We start from the raw sequence: 12,435 nt of genomic DNA, 5'->3' as shown, positions 1-12,435 counted from the left end.
ATACATATTAAACTCTACTAATAGAGAAGATGCATCCAATTCATTCTTTAACAATTTGCTGACAAACACACTTTGATTTACTTTCTGACGATGTTCAAGCGTTTGAAGTTCTAATAACAAACAACGGTCCCTATAGTTTTGCATAACATTAACTCCTCTCAAAGGTAGAATATTAATAGCCATTCTAGTAAATCAATACTTGAACGAACCAAACAATCATAGAGTGATTTTAGGCAAAATATATCATAGTATTCGCGAACCCTAATAATTTATAAGCCTTACTAACAATATTGTCAATGTGCAAGTGGAACGTTAAGCTTTGGATCAAAGTCAATCCTAAATCACACACATGTTGCCGGCGAAGTGACGTCCTACCTGTCAAAGAATAATAGAATTCATTTGGATGCCTTAATCTGTGAAACATTATTGTGAAGCATTTGTCAATTGCGAGATCAAATTCATTATCAAAACACCATGAATTAAAAGAGCATATGAACTGTTGTAATACATAACAATCATTCTGAGTTTTGACAGGCATAAACAGTTTAACATCGTCAGCATACATTAGACAAGTATTGGGTAGAACACAAGCGGTCAAATCGTTGGCAAACAGCAAGAACAACAAGGGCAATGACTAGTGTATCTATAACGAAGAATTATTTGAGTCAATGTCTAGCTGTAACAGTATTTTTATGCATTTTTATTATTTTGTTCCTTAGAATATAATAATTGCAATAATTTGCAATTACTTCTTTATCACTATAATTTTAATGAATAGCTAAATGATAAAATCAAAAAGTAGCAGCAATATACAAAAAAATATAAATTGTTATGATTAGAAATACATTCAAAATACTTTCAATAAAAACTCTCTCTAATGCTCATATTGTCTTTGAAAATCGATAAACCAAAAATAAATTGAAGACCCTCAACATAACTAGCAACGACGCGTCTTGTCATAAATACGAAGAATGAAACACGCTGTAAGAAAATCTAACCTTTCCAAGCTCCCACGCTCAATGAAAAGGTCAAACGAAACTTTATCCCATCACCGAACGATTCAATACGAATGGGAACGATATCTTCAATCTAACATTAATAGTACGTCAACCGTCAAATGTAAGTAAAGCGCATCCTCACCACCGCAACACCGCAAAGCAACACACCGTGCGAGGCAAGCGATTCCCGTAGCCGTGGCGATTTATGCGCCCAACGGCAATGTGGTTCCACAGAAATTGTCCCAACACATGCAGCAGTAGCAGCAGCAGCAGTAGCAGCAGCAGCGCTACAATCTCTGAACGTGGTTTTTCGTGGAATTAGTCCACCAAGCTGACATCAGTTAACAACTCACAATCCAAACCACCCATGTGTACCATCACCATGATTGTGCTCGAGCATCAAACGTAACCAATCAATGATGCGCTGCAGAGAAAATTGATTTCCGCCTTCCAGGGAATATAAATTTATGTTCTGAAGAAAGAAAAATATTCGCAGAATTTTTCGTTCAATGGAAATGGCTTATCTTTTTTTCAGTTGAGGTCTTGAATTTCAAGCATTGCTGGCGTACTGTATCCGAACGCGCCACACTTTTGCATAAAGTGGCTAATGGAAAACACTGCCCGTGGTGTGCACACGGTGCACACCAATGAATAATCGATCGAAATCATCACCATAAATAGTGAGCAATGTGGCCAGCAAGCAAGCAAGCAAAAAACAGGCGCGAAACATAAAACTGCTGCCAATAAATGCGTTCGAACAGAAACATTCATTTTAACTTGCACCAGCGTGCCTAGTTTTGCTCGAGTTCGTTTTGTTGCCGTCTACTACTATCGCTAGACGGTTGCAGTATTTCGTAGGTGGAAAAGAAACAAGCGATAGGCGGGGAAAAGAAATGCACCAACGAAAGAAAACTTATCTATTTCCACCCCTAAGACTATTTCCCAACCGTGGCCGCATACATCAAAGGTTAGTAGTAGTGGCAACTTTTTCAATCAATTTCTTCCCGCCTCCGGTTGCCGCCCTTGCAATGTCTAGTTGCTTCGAAGCCATCATTTCAAATGCATTGGCTCCTAGCGGAATGGGTGCAGGAGAACCTACCTCAATCGACTGGAAAATAAGGCCGCTAGAGAATTGAAAAATAATAATAATCTCGAAATGACTAGTCGTGGTTTTTTCTCTCCTTTTTTTGGCCCCCTTTTTGCCGACATTTTCAACCGGCAAAAAGTGTTGCCTGATTGTTAGGATTGGCAGCGTCGAGATACATTCCACAGCAAACAGCAAAGGAAGAGCAACGGACCATCTTCAGTGTTGGCCGTAGTATAAGAAGAGCTAGGTTTGTCGGAATCGCGATAAGGCAGTGCTACCTAACCCGGGCAAAAGTGGGATGGTGAATTTAATTACTGTATGTGCAACTTTATATCAAAGAATTTAAGTGTACTGTTTCAGCCCACGTTTACCCTCCGTTTGCTTCTCAATCAATCGTATCGATTTGGAAAAGAGCAAGCAAAGGCACTGCACTTTGCTAACTTTTCAGCTTTTCCGAAATTATTTCACATTGCGGGCGAAACAGCTAAAAAGAGCCGGGAAAGAGCTTTGCACCAACGAGACAACGAAAACTTTGTCCTGGAGGAAGTGAGTAGCACTTAAACAAAAAAGTAAAAGCTTCGTAGTCATTTTGAAGTATTTTTGTGATTGTGTGTTTTTCTGTTCCTTTCCACGAATCCTTATCAAAGATTGAAAAGCACACACACAACCTAAATCGTCCATCAGTGTGACGTGATAAGTTTTGCTCCGACCAACCCGTGTCGTGTTCGCTTCGGGGCTGTGTGGGAGCTGTGTTTACCGCACAAAAACACGTGTCAACATTTCCAGAACTTTTGTATAGGGCGATTGAATGGGTGGTTTCGTATCCCAGTAAACGAGTTGCAATCACTGTGGGCAAAAACTCACCATTCGCTTGGGAGGAAATAGTTTTAAGCTGTCTAACAGTTATTGTACTGCTATTCAAGGGAATAGGAAATACTGTGATGTGGTTTTTCAGTATGCGTATGGTAGCGATAACATAATCAAGTGCACGTTTAGTGATAAGTTAATTCCATAAATTTATTTACAGAGCACAGTGCTTCAAAGGAAATCAATTTGGCTAGTACATCATTTTGCCCTTGACCCTCTCAATCATTACTAGTTCTATGAAAAGTGACATATTTTACAAAATTCTAAGGAACACTTTTTGACGTAATTGAAGTGTCAGAATTGATTTTTGCATAATTTAGTGTAGAATTGTTTTCAAACGTGGTAGAATATGTCTAATCTGCTGTCTAAACAAGAATAAATGTATATCTATGATTAACTTATAGTTGTTTGCTAACATGGATGCATCCCATGTTACCTCTAGCTCTCTAGCTCTATCTTACTTGTAGCTCTCTTCGGTATCCATCTAAGATAGTCTTCAGTAAATTTTGAATTAAAAAATATGACATGTGGCATGATATCTCAATTTTGAATAACCGTATCACACTTCAAAGATTCCTCAACTAAAGCATTCTAATGCCAAAGGAAAATTTTCCAGAGTTTCACGCCCCAAACAGGTCTTCATAGAACCTTAGTTATAAGGATCTTTGGATCTGTTTGTTCTAAGGAAAGACAAATGAACTCTACTGTAGTCAACTACAAGAACTCGGCCAGTGGACCAACCATTTAAAGCAACGTAGGGGCCTCCAGGGCTCCAGGGACAATCATTTTAACTGGCGTGTTAGTAGAAATAATCTTGGAAAATGACTATGTTAGAGACATACCTAACCTAGAATAGAAATATATGCCAGTGTGTCTATTCGTCAGCATGTTAAAAATAAATTGATGATCAGTAGAATGAAGAGGATATACCTTTCCACCTTCTTGGAACAAACGATACCTCGCATTACGATGCCACTATTGCAATCTGCAGACAAAAAACCTACGTCCTACAGATTCTGAATTCTAGGAAACAACTTCAAGCAGTGAATTCAATCACAAGCTGGAATGAATAGCACATCAGTGGCATGTTTTCAAGAAGCCAAAGTCGTACTTCGCCAAGAGAGTCTAAAGCCCGGAAGAGGATCACTGCGAAGTACGGGTCAGGATTATGTGGAACAAGATCTACCGGAGATCCAATACGTATACAGATACGAAACTGCACAGCAAGAACAGGAGCTACATGGAAAACCATTAATACCCAGAACCAAGTCGGCACGATGAGTTTAATTCCGAGCATGTCAAAATAAACCTGTGATAGGAGATAATAAGAAACGACACTGAAGTTATCATGTTCATCGGAATTGATTGGTCCAATTAACAATCGACAAATACATAATGTGGAGCGAATGTTAAACCATCAATACTATTTGCAAATATTAATACTATCTTAATATCTATTAACGATCAAAAGCTTTGTGTTATTTAACTATTTATCTGTTTATTAATTTGCCTGAGCTGCGTGTTTGTTGTTCTAATATGGTTATCATCGGTCTTATCCGATAAAAAGACTTATCGTTGTTCAAATTATCTCTCATGCACAAACGTGGCCTTTGAATCTGCACCTCCAGCGAACGCCACAAAACCATCGATTAGCTGTAACGCTAACATTTCAGCCTCTCTTTATCGAAATTTTCCCGGAACAATCATTACTGCAAACGTCCGCAACATTTTGCTGCTTGAGCTGGTGCAGCATTTTCAAACAAGAACTTTCACACCATCGCCGGAAGGGACACCAATTAATCGTTGAAAATGTTTCCGACCCGATTGAACTTTTCAAGAGCCCACTCAATTTTAAACATTTCACACACACAAATGCACAGCAACAGCTTGGCATTACGCACGTTTGCACATGGCACGGTTTCGACCCGCAAGCATAATCCATCACGCCGAGGCTGTGTTGCGTTTTATTTTCGCACTTACATCAAAACAAAAGGTTTCATTGTCAGCCGATGAAGCACGGGAAAAGCCCGCATCAACAACTTTACTTTTTGTTCAGTGTTGTGATGTACAAAACCAAACCAGAACAAGAAAAAAAAGAGGAGACAAGCGAAACAATCATAACACGCGTCAAAAGTTTTCCCATTTGCTGTAACGCTCATTAGATCAACACTAACATCGGTGGAAACATTAATTGCTCGCTGGACGTGCGGGCCGGAGGTGAGCAAAGTTTAAATGAAACCGAAAGCAACGGACGGCACCGCATGCACGGCAAAGCATCCGCGGCCTGTCACTGCAGCATCAAGCGGCGTGTACCGGCACACCGAGTGGCGCCAGCCACCTACTAATTGCATGCCGCACTCCCTGTACTCTTTGGATTTTTTTTTCATCTCTTTTTGCCTTTACCATCAAGGCCATGCGCTGGCGCAAACGGTGGATCGCTCAAATGGTCGCGAACAAAGTGGGGGGATGAAAATTAACGCAAGCATCCCCGCGGGATGGACTGGCATTGCTGGGTTTTCCTTTCTTACCTTTTTTTTCGTTTCTCAAACTGTCAGAACCAGTACGCGCTACGATGGACGCTTAAAAATGGCGCCTTTACCCACAGCGGCAGAGTAAAAAGTTCACTTTAATTAATGTTCAACTCGGACATAAATGAAAGCAACGATCACCGGATGAGAGAGCAGCAGGTTAAAAGGAAAAAAACTGAAGTAAACTGTTTTTTTTTCACAGCGAACAGGGGCAAGGCTTGAGAATTCATGGAATCCAACGGAAATGGCCGAAGGTTAAATGACGCCAAGTAACCCGAGCTGCATCATGGTAGATCGCGAGTTTTGCTTTGTTTTGTGTCCAAGATGCAGTTTCTTTTACTTGGGTTTGGTTTTCTTTAATTTTCAGGATAGTTTACAAGTAATTTCAAACTTTTGCGCAACCAGCAAACGCTATTGGTTTGAATAAAGTGTGAAGGAAGGTTAATAATGCTTCTCTAGTTAATTAAGGACCGAAGTTTTGAGAAGTTGTCGTTAAAATGACACCTCAAGTGATGCTGTTTCTGAAGAATCTTTACATTCTTGTGGATATTTGTATGTGCAGAACAGCTCACCTCTAGATATTAAACTACGAAAGATATAATAATTTGTTATCCATGGCAGTTGAGTGATACTATTTTCGAGCATCAACTGCGACACATGATGACCTTATGAGATCTTATTATGTTCCTTTGTTCTGAGATCATATATTGCCATCATGTACAAATTACATTGAGAGCGGTATTGACTTGGTCCTGCGATTATTATCAACTAAGATAGCAACTTGAAATGGTACATTACAAGGAACAATCAAGGGTTCAATTTAGTAACCAAGTTTGAGTTCTAATCAACCTGGAATAGAGCAGTTCGTCAGAGCTCCAGAGTCTGTTAAAATTGAATTAATAATTAGAGTTCCTTACCAACATGCCCGTCATGGGTTCAAGCCTCGAGTAGACCGTGCCCCCATACGTAGGACTCCTGCTATGATAACAATAAATCACTGAAAGCCAAGCTCAATTCACTAGTGGGTACAGGCAGGCCTTGACCGGCAACGGTTGTTGTGCCAAAGAAGAAGAACAAGAATTAGAGTTACATTGTTTTTCACAAAGTTTGTTGTTTCTTCACCATGCGGCAGATCTTGGAGAAGATGGCTGAATACAGAAACGACACATACCATCTCTTCATAGACTTCAAAGCCGCATATGATAGCATAGCCAGGGTAAAACTGTACGACGCTATGAGCTCTTTTGGAATCCCGGCCAAACTGATAAGGCTAGTTAGAATGACTATGACCAACGTCACATGCCAGGTGAGGGTGGATGGAAAACTCTCAGGACCTTTTGCTACCACCAAAAGTCTGCGCCAGAGGGACGGGCTTGCTTGTATCCTATTCAACCTGGCGCTAGAGAGGGCCATCCGTGATTCGAGGGTGGAGACTACGGGAACCATCTTCTATAAGTCAACCCAGATCCTGGCATACGCTGATGATATAGACATCATTGGTCTGCGGCTCTCCTATGTAGCAGAAGCCTACCAAGGGATCGAGCAGGCGGCAGAGAACCTTGGATTGCAGATAAACGAGGCAAAGACCAAACTGATGGTGGCAACATCGGGTTACATGCAGATGCCGGGCCTACCAATAAATAATCTGAATCTACGTAGGCGTGACATGCAGATAGGTGAACACACTTTTGAAGTCGTCCCACAATTCACCTATCTTGGGTCAAAGGTCAGCAACGACAATAGCATGGAAGCTGAGTTGCGCGCAAGGATGCTGGCTGCCAACCGGATATTCTACAGGTTGAAAAATCAGTTCACCTCAAAGAACCTGTCGCGACGGACGAAGCTGGGACTATATAGTACCTATATAGTTCCGGTACTCACATACGCCTCTGAGACATGGACACTGTCCAAATCTGACGAAACCCACTTAGCCGCGTTCGAGAGGAAGATGCTCAGAAGGATACTTGGCCCCGTATGTGTGGAAAGACAATGGAGGAGCCGCTATAATGACGAGCTATACGAGATGTACGGCGACCTCACTGTCGTACAGCGTATAAAGCTCGCCAGGCTCCGGTGGGCTGGCCATTTTATACGCATGGAAACGGACGACCCAGCCCGTAAAGTCTTTTTAGGCCGTCCACAAGGACAGAGGAGGCGTGGTAGGCCCAAATTGAGGTGGCAAGATGGCGTGGAGGCGTCCGCCATTAAGGCCGGGATAACGGACTGGCAGACGAAGGCGCGAGACCGTGAGCGGTTTCGGACACTCCTGAGGCAGGCCAAGACCGCAAAGCGGTTGTAGCGCCGGATAAGTAAGTAAAGTAAGTTGTTTTTTACCATATCTTACAAAATTCTTACAAAATTCAGAGTTCAGAGTATTTCACCTTTCGACAATTTGCTTGGTTTTTGTGGCTGAGTTGAGTTACCCAAAACAGACGACTATGCGATGGAACTGGCTCAGAATGTCTGAAAGACTTTGGGTCGTTTGCTACCAACCAAGTGTAATCATACAATTATGTCTAAACCACCAGTTTTGGAAAATATGGCCGACACATACATCATAGATCTGAGGCTCTTCTTTGTAGCTTAATCGTATCAAATAGTTATTCAAGCAGCAGAGAGCCTTAAGGCCGGGGTACATTGTCCGTACTCGCTAGTGTAATTTCGATTTTCACGTCTGGATGCGGCTGGTGGAAGCTTGTTTTGGTCATTGAGGGAATGGTCTTGCCGGATTTCAAATTTTAGTAGTTTTTTCACTGTTTTTTATACTAAAATGGCTGAAAACGTTGCACAACATATTTATCTATCAATTACAAAGCTTTTTCAATCCTGTTTAGGTAAAAAACATGAAAAATAATATATTTTCTGAAGCGGCTCCAAATTCTTTGGCAAAATGCTTCGGTCAACCGCCACCAGATGCGCTAGTGAACATCGAATTTACACTAACGAGTACGGACAATGTACCCCGGCCTTTACAATTTTATACTGAACAGCCCAAGAAGGATACAATAAAGCCCACCATGCTAAGATACGCCTATGTTTAATGAAATCTGTCTCATTCTGCCTACACAATGTTGGTTTCATCTACCGATATGGACAAACTAGAAGTGTGCCAAATGAACCAGAACTGTACGGTTCATTCGGTTCACGTGAAAAATGAATGAACCGGTTTACTCGTGGAATAAATTAGATGCAAATACATGACATCTGTCACATTGACATTTCAGGCATCATTAACTCAGTAAACTTACACAATAATTTCGCAGCCAACATTTGCAAACCTTTGTGCTTTAAGTGCACTTGGTCGAGTAAACTGATACTCAGCGTACTAAACGACGCCGTGCCAAAGGCAATAGCTCACAATATGACACCTCCACCGCTTTACATGCAAACTTTCACACATTTTCAGCATTACCGCTTCCGTTGTGGGAGTAAAGAATCACCTTACGACCATCTTTTTTTTTTTAGTTTTCTGGCAGAGTTTTGCCCCTTTTTACCGAACTTGGAAGTGCAAAAATTGAATCGACTTTCAACTGTCTGGAACAATATCCAGAATTGCTCCACACTGTGCACCAGCGGGGGCTACAAAACTCGCCCGGATACTCTGTGCACCTCTGTAACTTCTGCTCCCGCTCCCTCTAAATGTGTGTTCCGCGTCCCCTTTTAAGACCAGCGCCAACGAACCAGTTCCTAAGCGTTTTAAAAATGAGCAGCGAGAATGGCAAACTTTCCCCGTGATGTAGATCGTGTCACACTCTCGTTTTGTGTGTGTTTGTGTGTGTGTGCCTGTGTTTGGAGCTGAAAATGGTCTAACTTTTGGTGCACACTGAGCAAGCTTGACGCTCGGAGAAATATTGCATGTCCTTAGGGAGCCCACCAAAACCACCCGCCCTCAAGGAAGCAGCAAAAGGGACCCAAATTTATGAACCTGCCATACCACTTTGGGGGTCCTTTAAAACCTTAAACCATTTTTACGCTTCACGGAAAGCAAAATTTTGCAGGGGAATTTTACGCCAGCGCAAGAAACAGCCAGCGAGGGTGACTGCATTAATGGTCGTACCTTTTACGGGAGTAGACAACAACAAAAAACACTCGATCTGATGTAAAGTTTTCGTTTTTTTATACGACTTTGTAGTTGTTGTTTTTTTCCTTTGCTTCCTTCATTAAAACAAAACGCTTACTTACCAAAGTTCACCCCTAGCAGGAGAAGGTGGAGAGCGGTGGCGCCGACCAGAATCGGTATTATCCTTAACGTCATGGTGCTGTTTCGGTCGCTATCGTCCTTGCTGCCGTCATTAAAAGCAAAGGGACACTCCCGACGTTTGTTTTGTTTGTGTCTTGCTCCTCTCTTTGCTCGTTCGCGATGTTCTGTTTTTTATTAGTTAAAGCTTCCGCAAAACAAAGCAAAAAAAAAATGACGACGACGTTCCTTATTCAAACGGTTCAACCAGAGGATCCTTTCCTTCTAGCCGTCATTACACACCGGAGAATGTGCGCAGCCCGCCGCAACGAAAGCAAACAACAAATAAATCAACTCAGCAACCCGCCCGCTAGCAGGGTGACCAGCTGCACTGGGGATTTAAAATCAGCTGAGTTGTTCGCTCTCTTTCTTTCTCTCTCACTTTCTCTCTCTCACACACTCTATGAAGAATGAAGATTCTAGTTTAAAATTCCCCCTTTTCACGGGGCACAACAGCATTCAAGCTTAAGTGTGAAATAAATCGCACTGCACACAACGCTAGCAAATATGCAAAGCTTCACATATTCCCTCCTGCACTCATAGAGGCCTTTCCCCAACACACACACACACACTTTCCACTAGAGATACAGAATGCACTTTCTTTATGCTTTTCGCACAACCGACGAAACACCGGGACACCTTTCTCCTTCCGATTTTCCAAACGCTTCCACTGTGCGGGTTTTTCACAGCAGACCGAGGGTGAAAATCCTTCTTTTGTGAAACTTTTTTTCCCACCTGGGGTAGGGAGAGGGTGCTGACAACGGGAGTGGGGGGATGCACACAACTCTATCACACACACACACGTTCACACCTTCTTCTTTACCTTAACGACTCACCACCGGCCTACATTGCCAAGCGGAGCAGCAACACACGATTGCAATCGGTGGCTGCTTGGATAGGCTTGGCACGTTCGCGCCGGTTTACTTCTTTTTTTTAACACACACACAAACTCTGTGGAGAAATCACACGTGGATATATGTTTATCGAGGAATGGAATGCATTCGTCCTGTCTGTGTCTTGTGTGAAGGAGAGAAAGAGAGAGAGAAGAGTGAGAAGAAAGGATGAAAAATGCGAGATAGCAAACTATAAAGTTAGAGATCCTGTGCTCTGCGGGAAAAACACGTTCCTCTTGAAATGCTGGCAGCAGCGTGAAAAATGCATACGACGAGGAGCTTCTTTTGCTTTTGTTGCGCTTCACCGCGGCCAGGAAATTCGTAGCCTGTGCTTTCGGTGCAAAATTCATTTAATTTACTCATCTATCTCTCGGCTGCACACATGTCGGGGACCGAAACAGCCCGAGCATTCCGGGTCATAAGGTAAAAGGTGGATCGTGATTATAATGCTTCCTTCCTGGGCAGAGACACACGTACACAAAATAGACACACACACACAAACGCACACATACATATAATTTTGAGCGTTCTAAATGTGTGCAACGGGCTTATTGCTCGGGCTGTGTGGGGAATAATATAATTTAAAAACTGTGCCTTTTCCTCGTGCTTTGTCTGATTTGGAGCGTATTTTCTTTTAATTTATCTGCACCTGCAACTGTTCCCTCCCTGCTTAAATGTCTCGAAAGCTGTGGCAGCACAATGAAAGCCATCTTTAGACGGCCAACAATCAAGCAGAAGGACAAGACACAGCAGCAGTGAATGGTAATGAAATTGAATGTCATAAAAGGTATCAAGCGTGGTTTGGTGCTTTGATCTATTTGAACGATTTTTCTGCCAGTTTTTTTTTCACCCACCACTCACATTTCAGTTTCATTGATCCTACCCGGAAGAAAAAGGTCGTTGCTTTTGTACGCTTTTTTTGTCTGTCGTTTGCTTCCGCCAAAACCAAAACCAAAAAGCCTTCGGTGAGCTTCCCGCGCGGCACAGCAACCAAGAGGCGGTGGAGATTTCCGCACACGCACGCACACAATGTCCTTACGATACGACTGCCCTCCCTGGGACGGAAGTGGGATTTGAGCAGGACACTGGCAGCACCGGGTTCAGTGTGTATGTGTATGTGTACGCGCTTTGTGTTATTTGTTCACCGTTGGGAGTAAAAACTTCGTTTGCCGGCCGTTTTTAGTATCCGCTTGCGGAAAATGGGATCGCAATGTCTTTATGGTTGATTTTTGGTGGAAGTAAACATACACACACACAAAGCCACGCACTACACCATTCACGTGAGAGAGAGAAAGACGTGGAGAAACCGTGGAAAATTGTATACACACAGTCCACCAACAACCACCCGGACGGCCCGAATGAGACAACTCCACGGGGAGCCCGAGATGATGGCTTTAATAACGGCACCGTAGATGAGGATGCTGACGATGAGAATGATGATGATGATGATGGTCTTATCCTTCCCTTGGTTGTAGTTTTGTTTAGTTTTGGACCACTTTTACCACCCACACCACTGCTCTCATCGGTCACGGTCGATATAACACTTCCATTTCCAAATCAATTCGTATGTGTTCCGGCTCGTGTGTGTGTGTGGGAAAACACGCCGGTATGGAATGTCACATTTGCTGCTTATTATTACCGGGCAACCACAATCGTTCACCGCGTTCACCAACGACAACAACACCAGTGCAGGGAGGATGTTTCAGCTGTTTCCGTAACCGACGCTGCGTACGCGTGCCTCATCTCGCGATGGCTTTCTGGCGCAAACTGACGAGCACGAATGGTTGGGCCCGTAACCGAAGACGGAGATGATGGCAACGAAACT

General features: G+C 42.8%; 1 protein-coding gene across 5 annotated transcripts in view; it reads right to left on the bottom strand.

Moving 5' to 3' along the window:
• LOC120948530 (uncharacterized) overlaps positions 1-12,427 on the bottom strand; it is a 110,962-nt gene extending 98,535 nt beyond the window's left edge. For 2 of the 5 annotated variants that reach the window (XM_040364964.2, XM_040364968.2), the window contains exons 1-2: positions 12,250-12,427; positions 9,663-10,733 (exon numbers count right to left, since the gene is read on the bottom strand). In XM_040364964.2, the coding sequence (XP_040220898.2) occupies positions 9,663-9,735 (73 nt within the window). In that variant the 5' untranslated portion in view covers positions 9,736-10,733; positions 12,250-12,427. The remainder of the gene's footprint in view (positions 1-9,662; positions 10,734-12,249) is intronic. The other 3 variants (XM_040364965.2, XM_040364966.2, XM_040364967.2) reach the window with 3 other exon arrangements.
• Positions 12,428-12,435: the final 8 nt, after the last annotated feature.

The sequence above is a fragment of the Anopheles coluzzii genome, chromosome 2 (genome assembly GCF_943734685.1).
Source record: "Anopheles coluzzii chromosome 2, AcolN3, whole genome shotgun sequence".
In the NCBI taxonomy this organism is placed as follows: Eukaryota; Metazoa; Arthropoda; class Insecta; order Diptera; family Culicidae; genus Anopheles; species Anopheles coluzzii.
The sequence above is the reverse complement of the archived record's forward strand: the minus strand, read 5'-3'. Positions and strand labels throughout refer to the sequence as shown.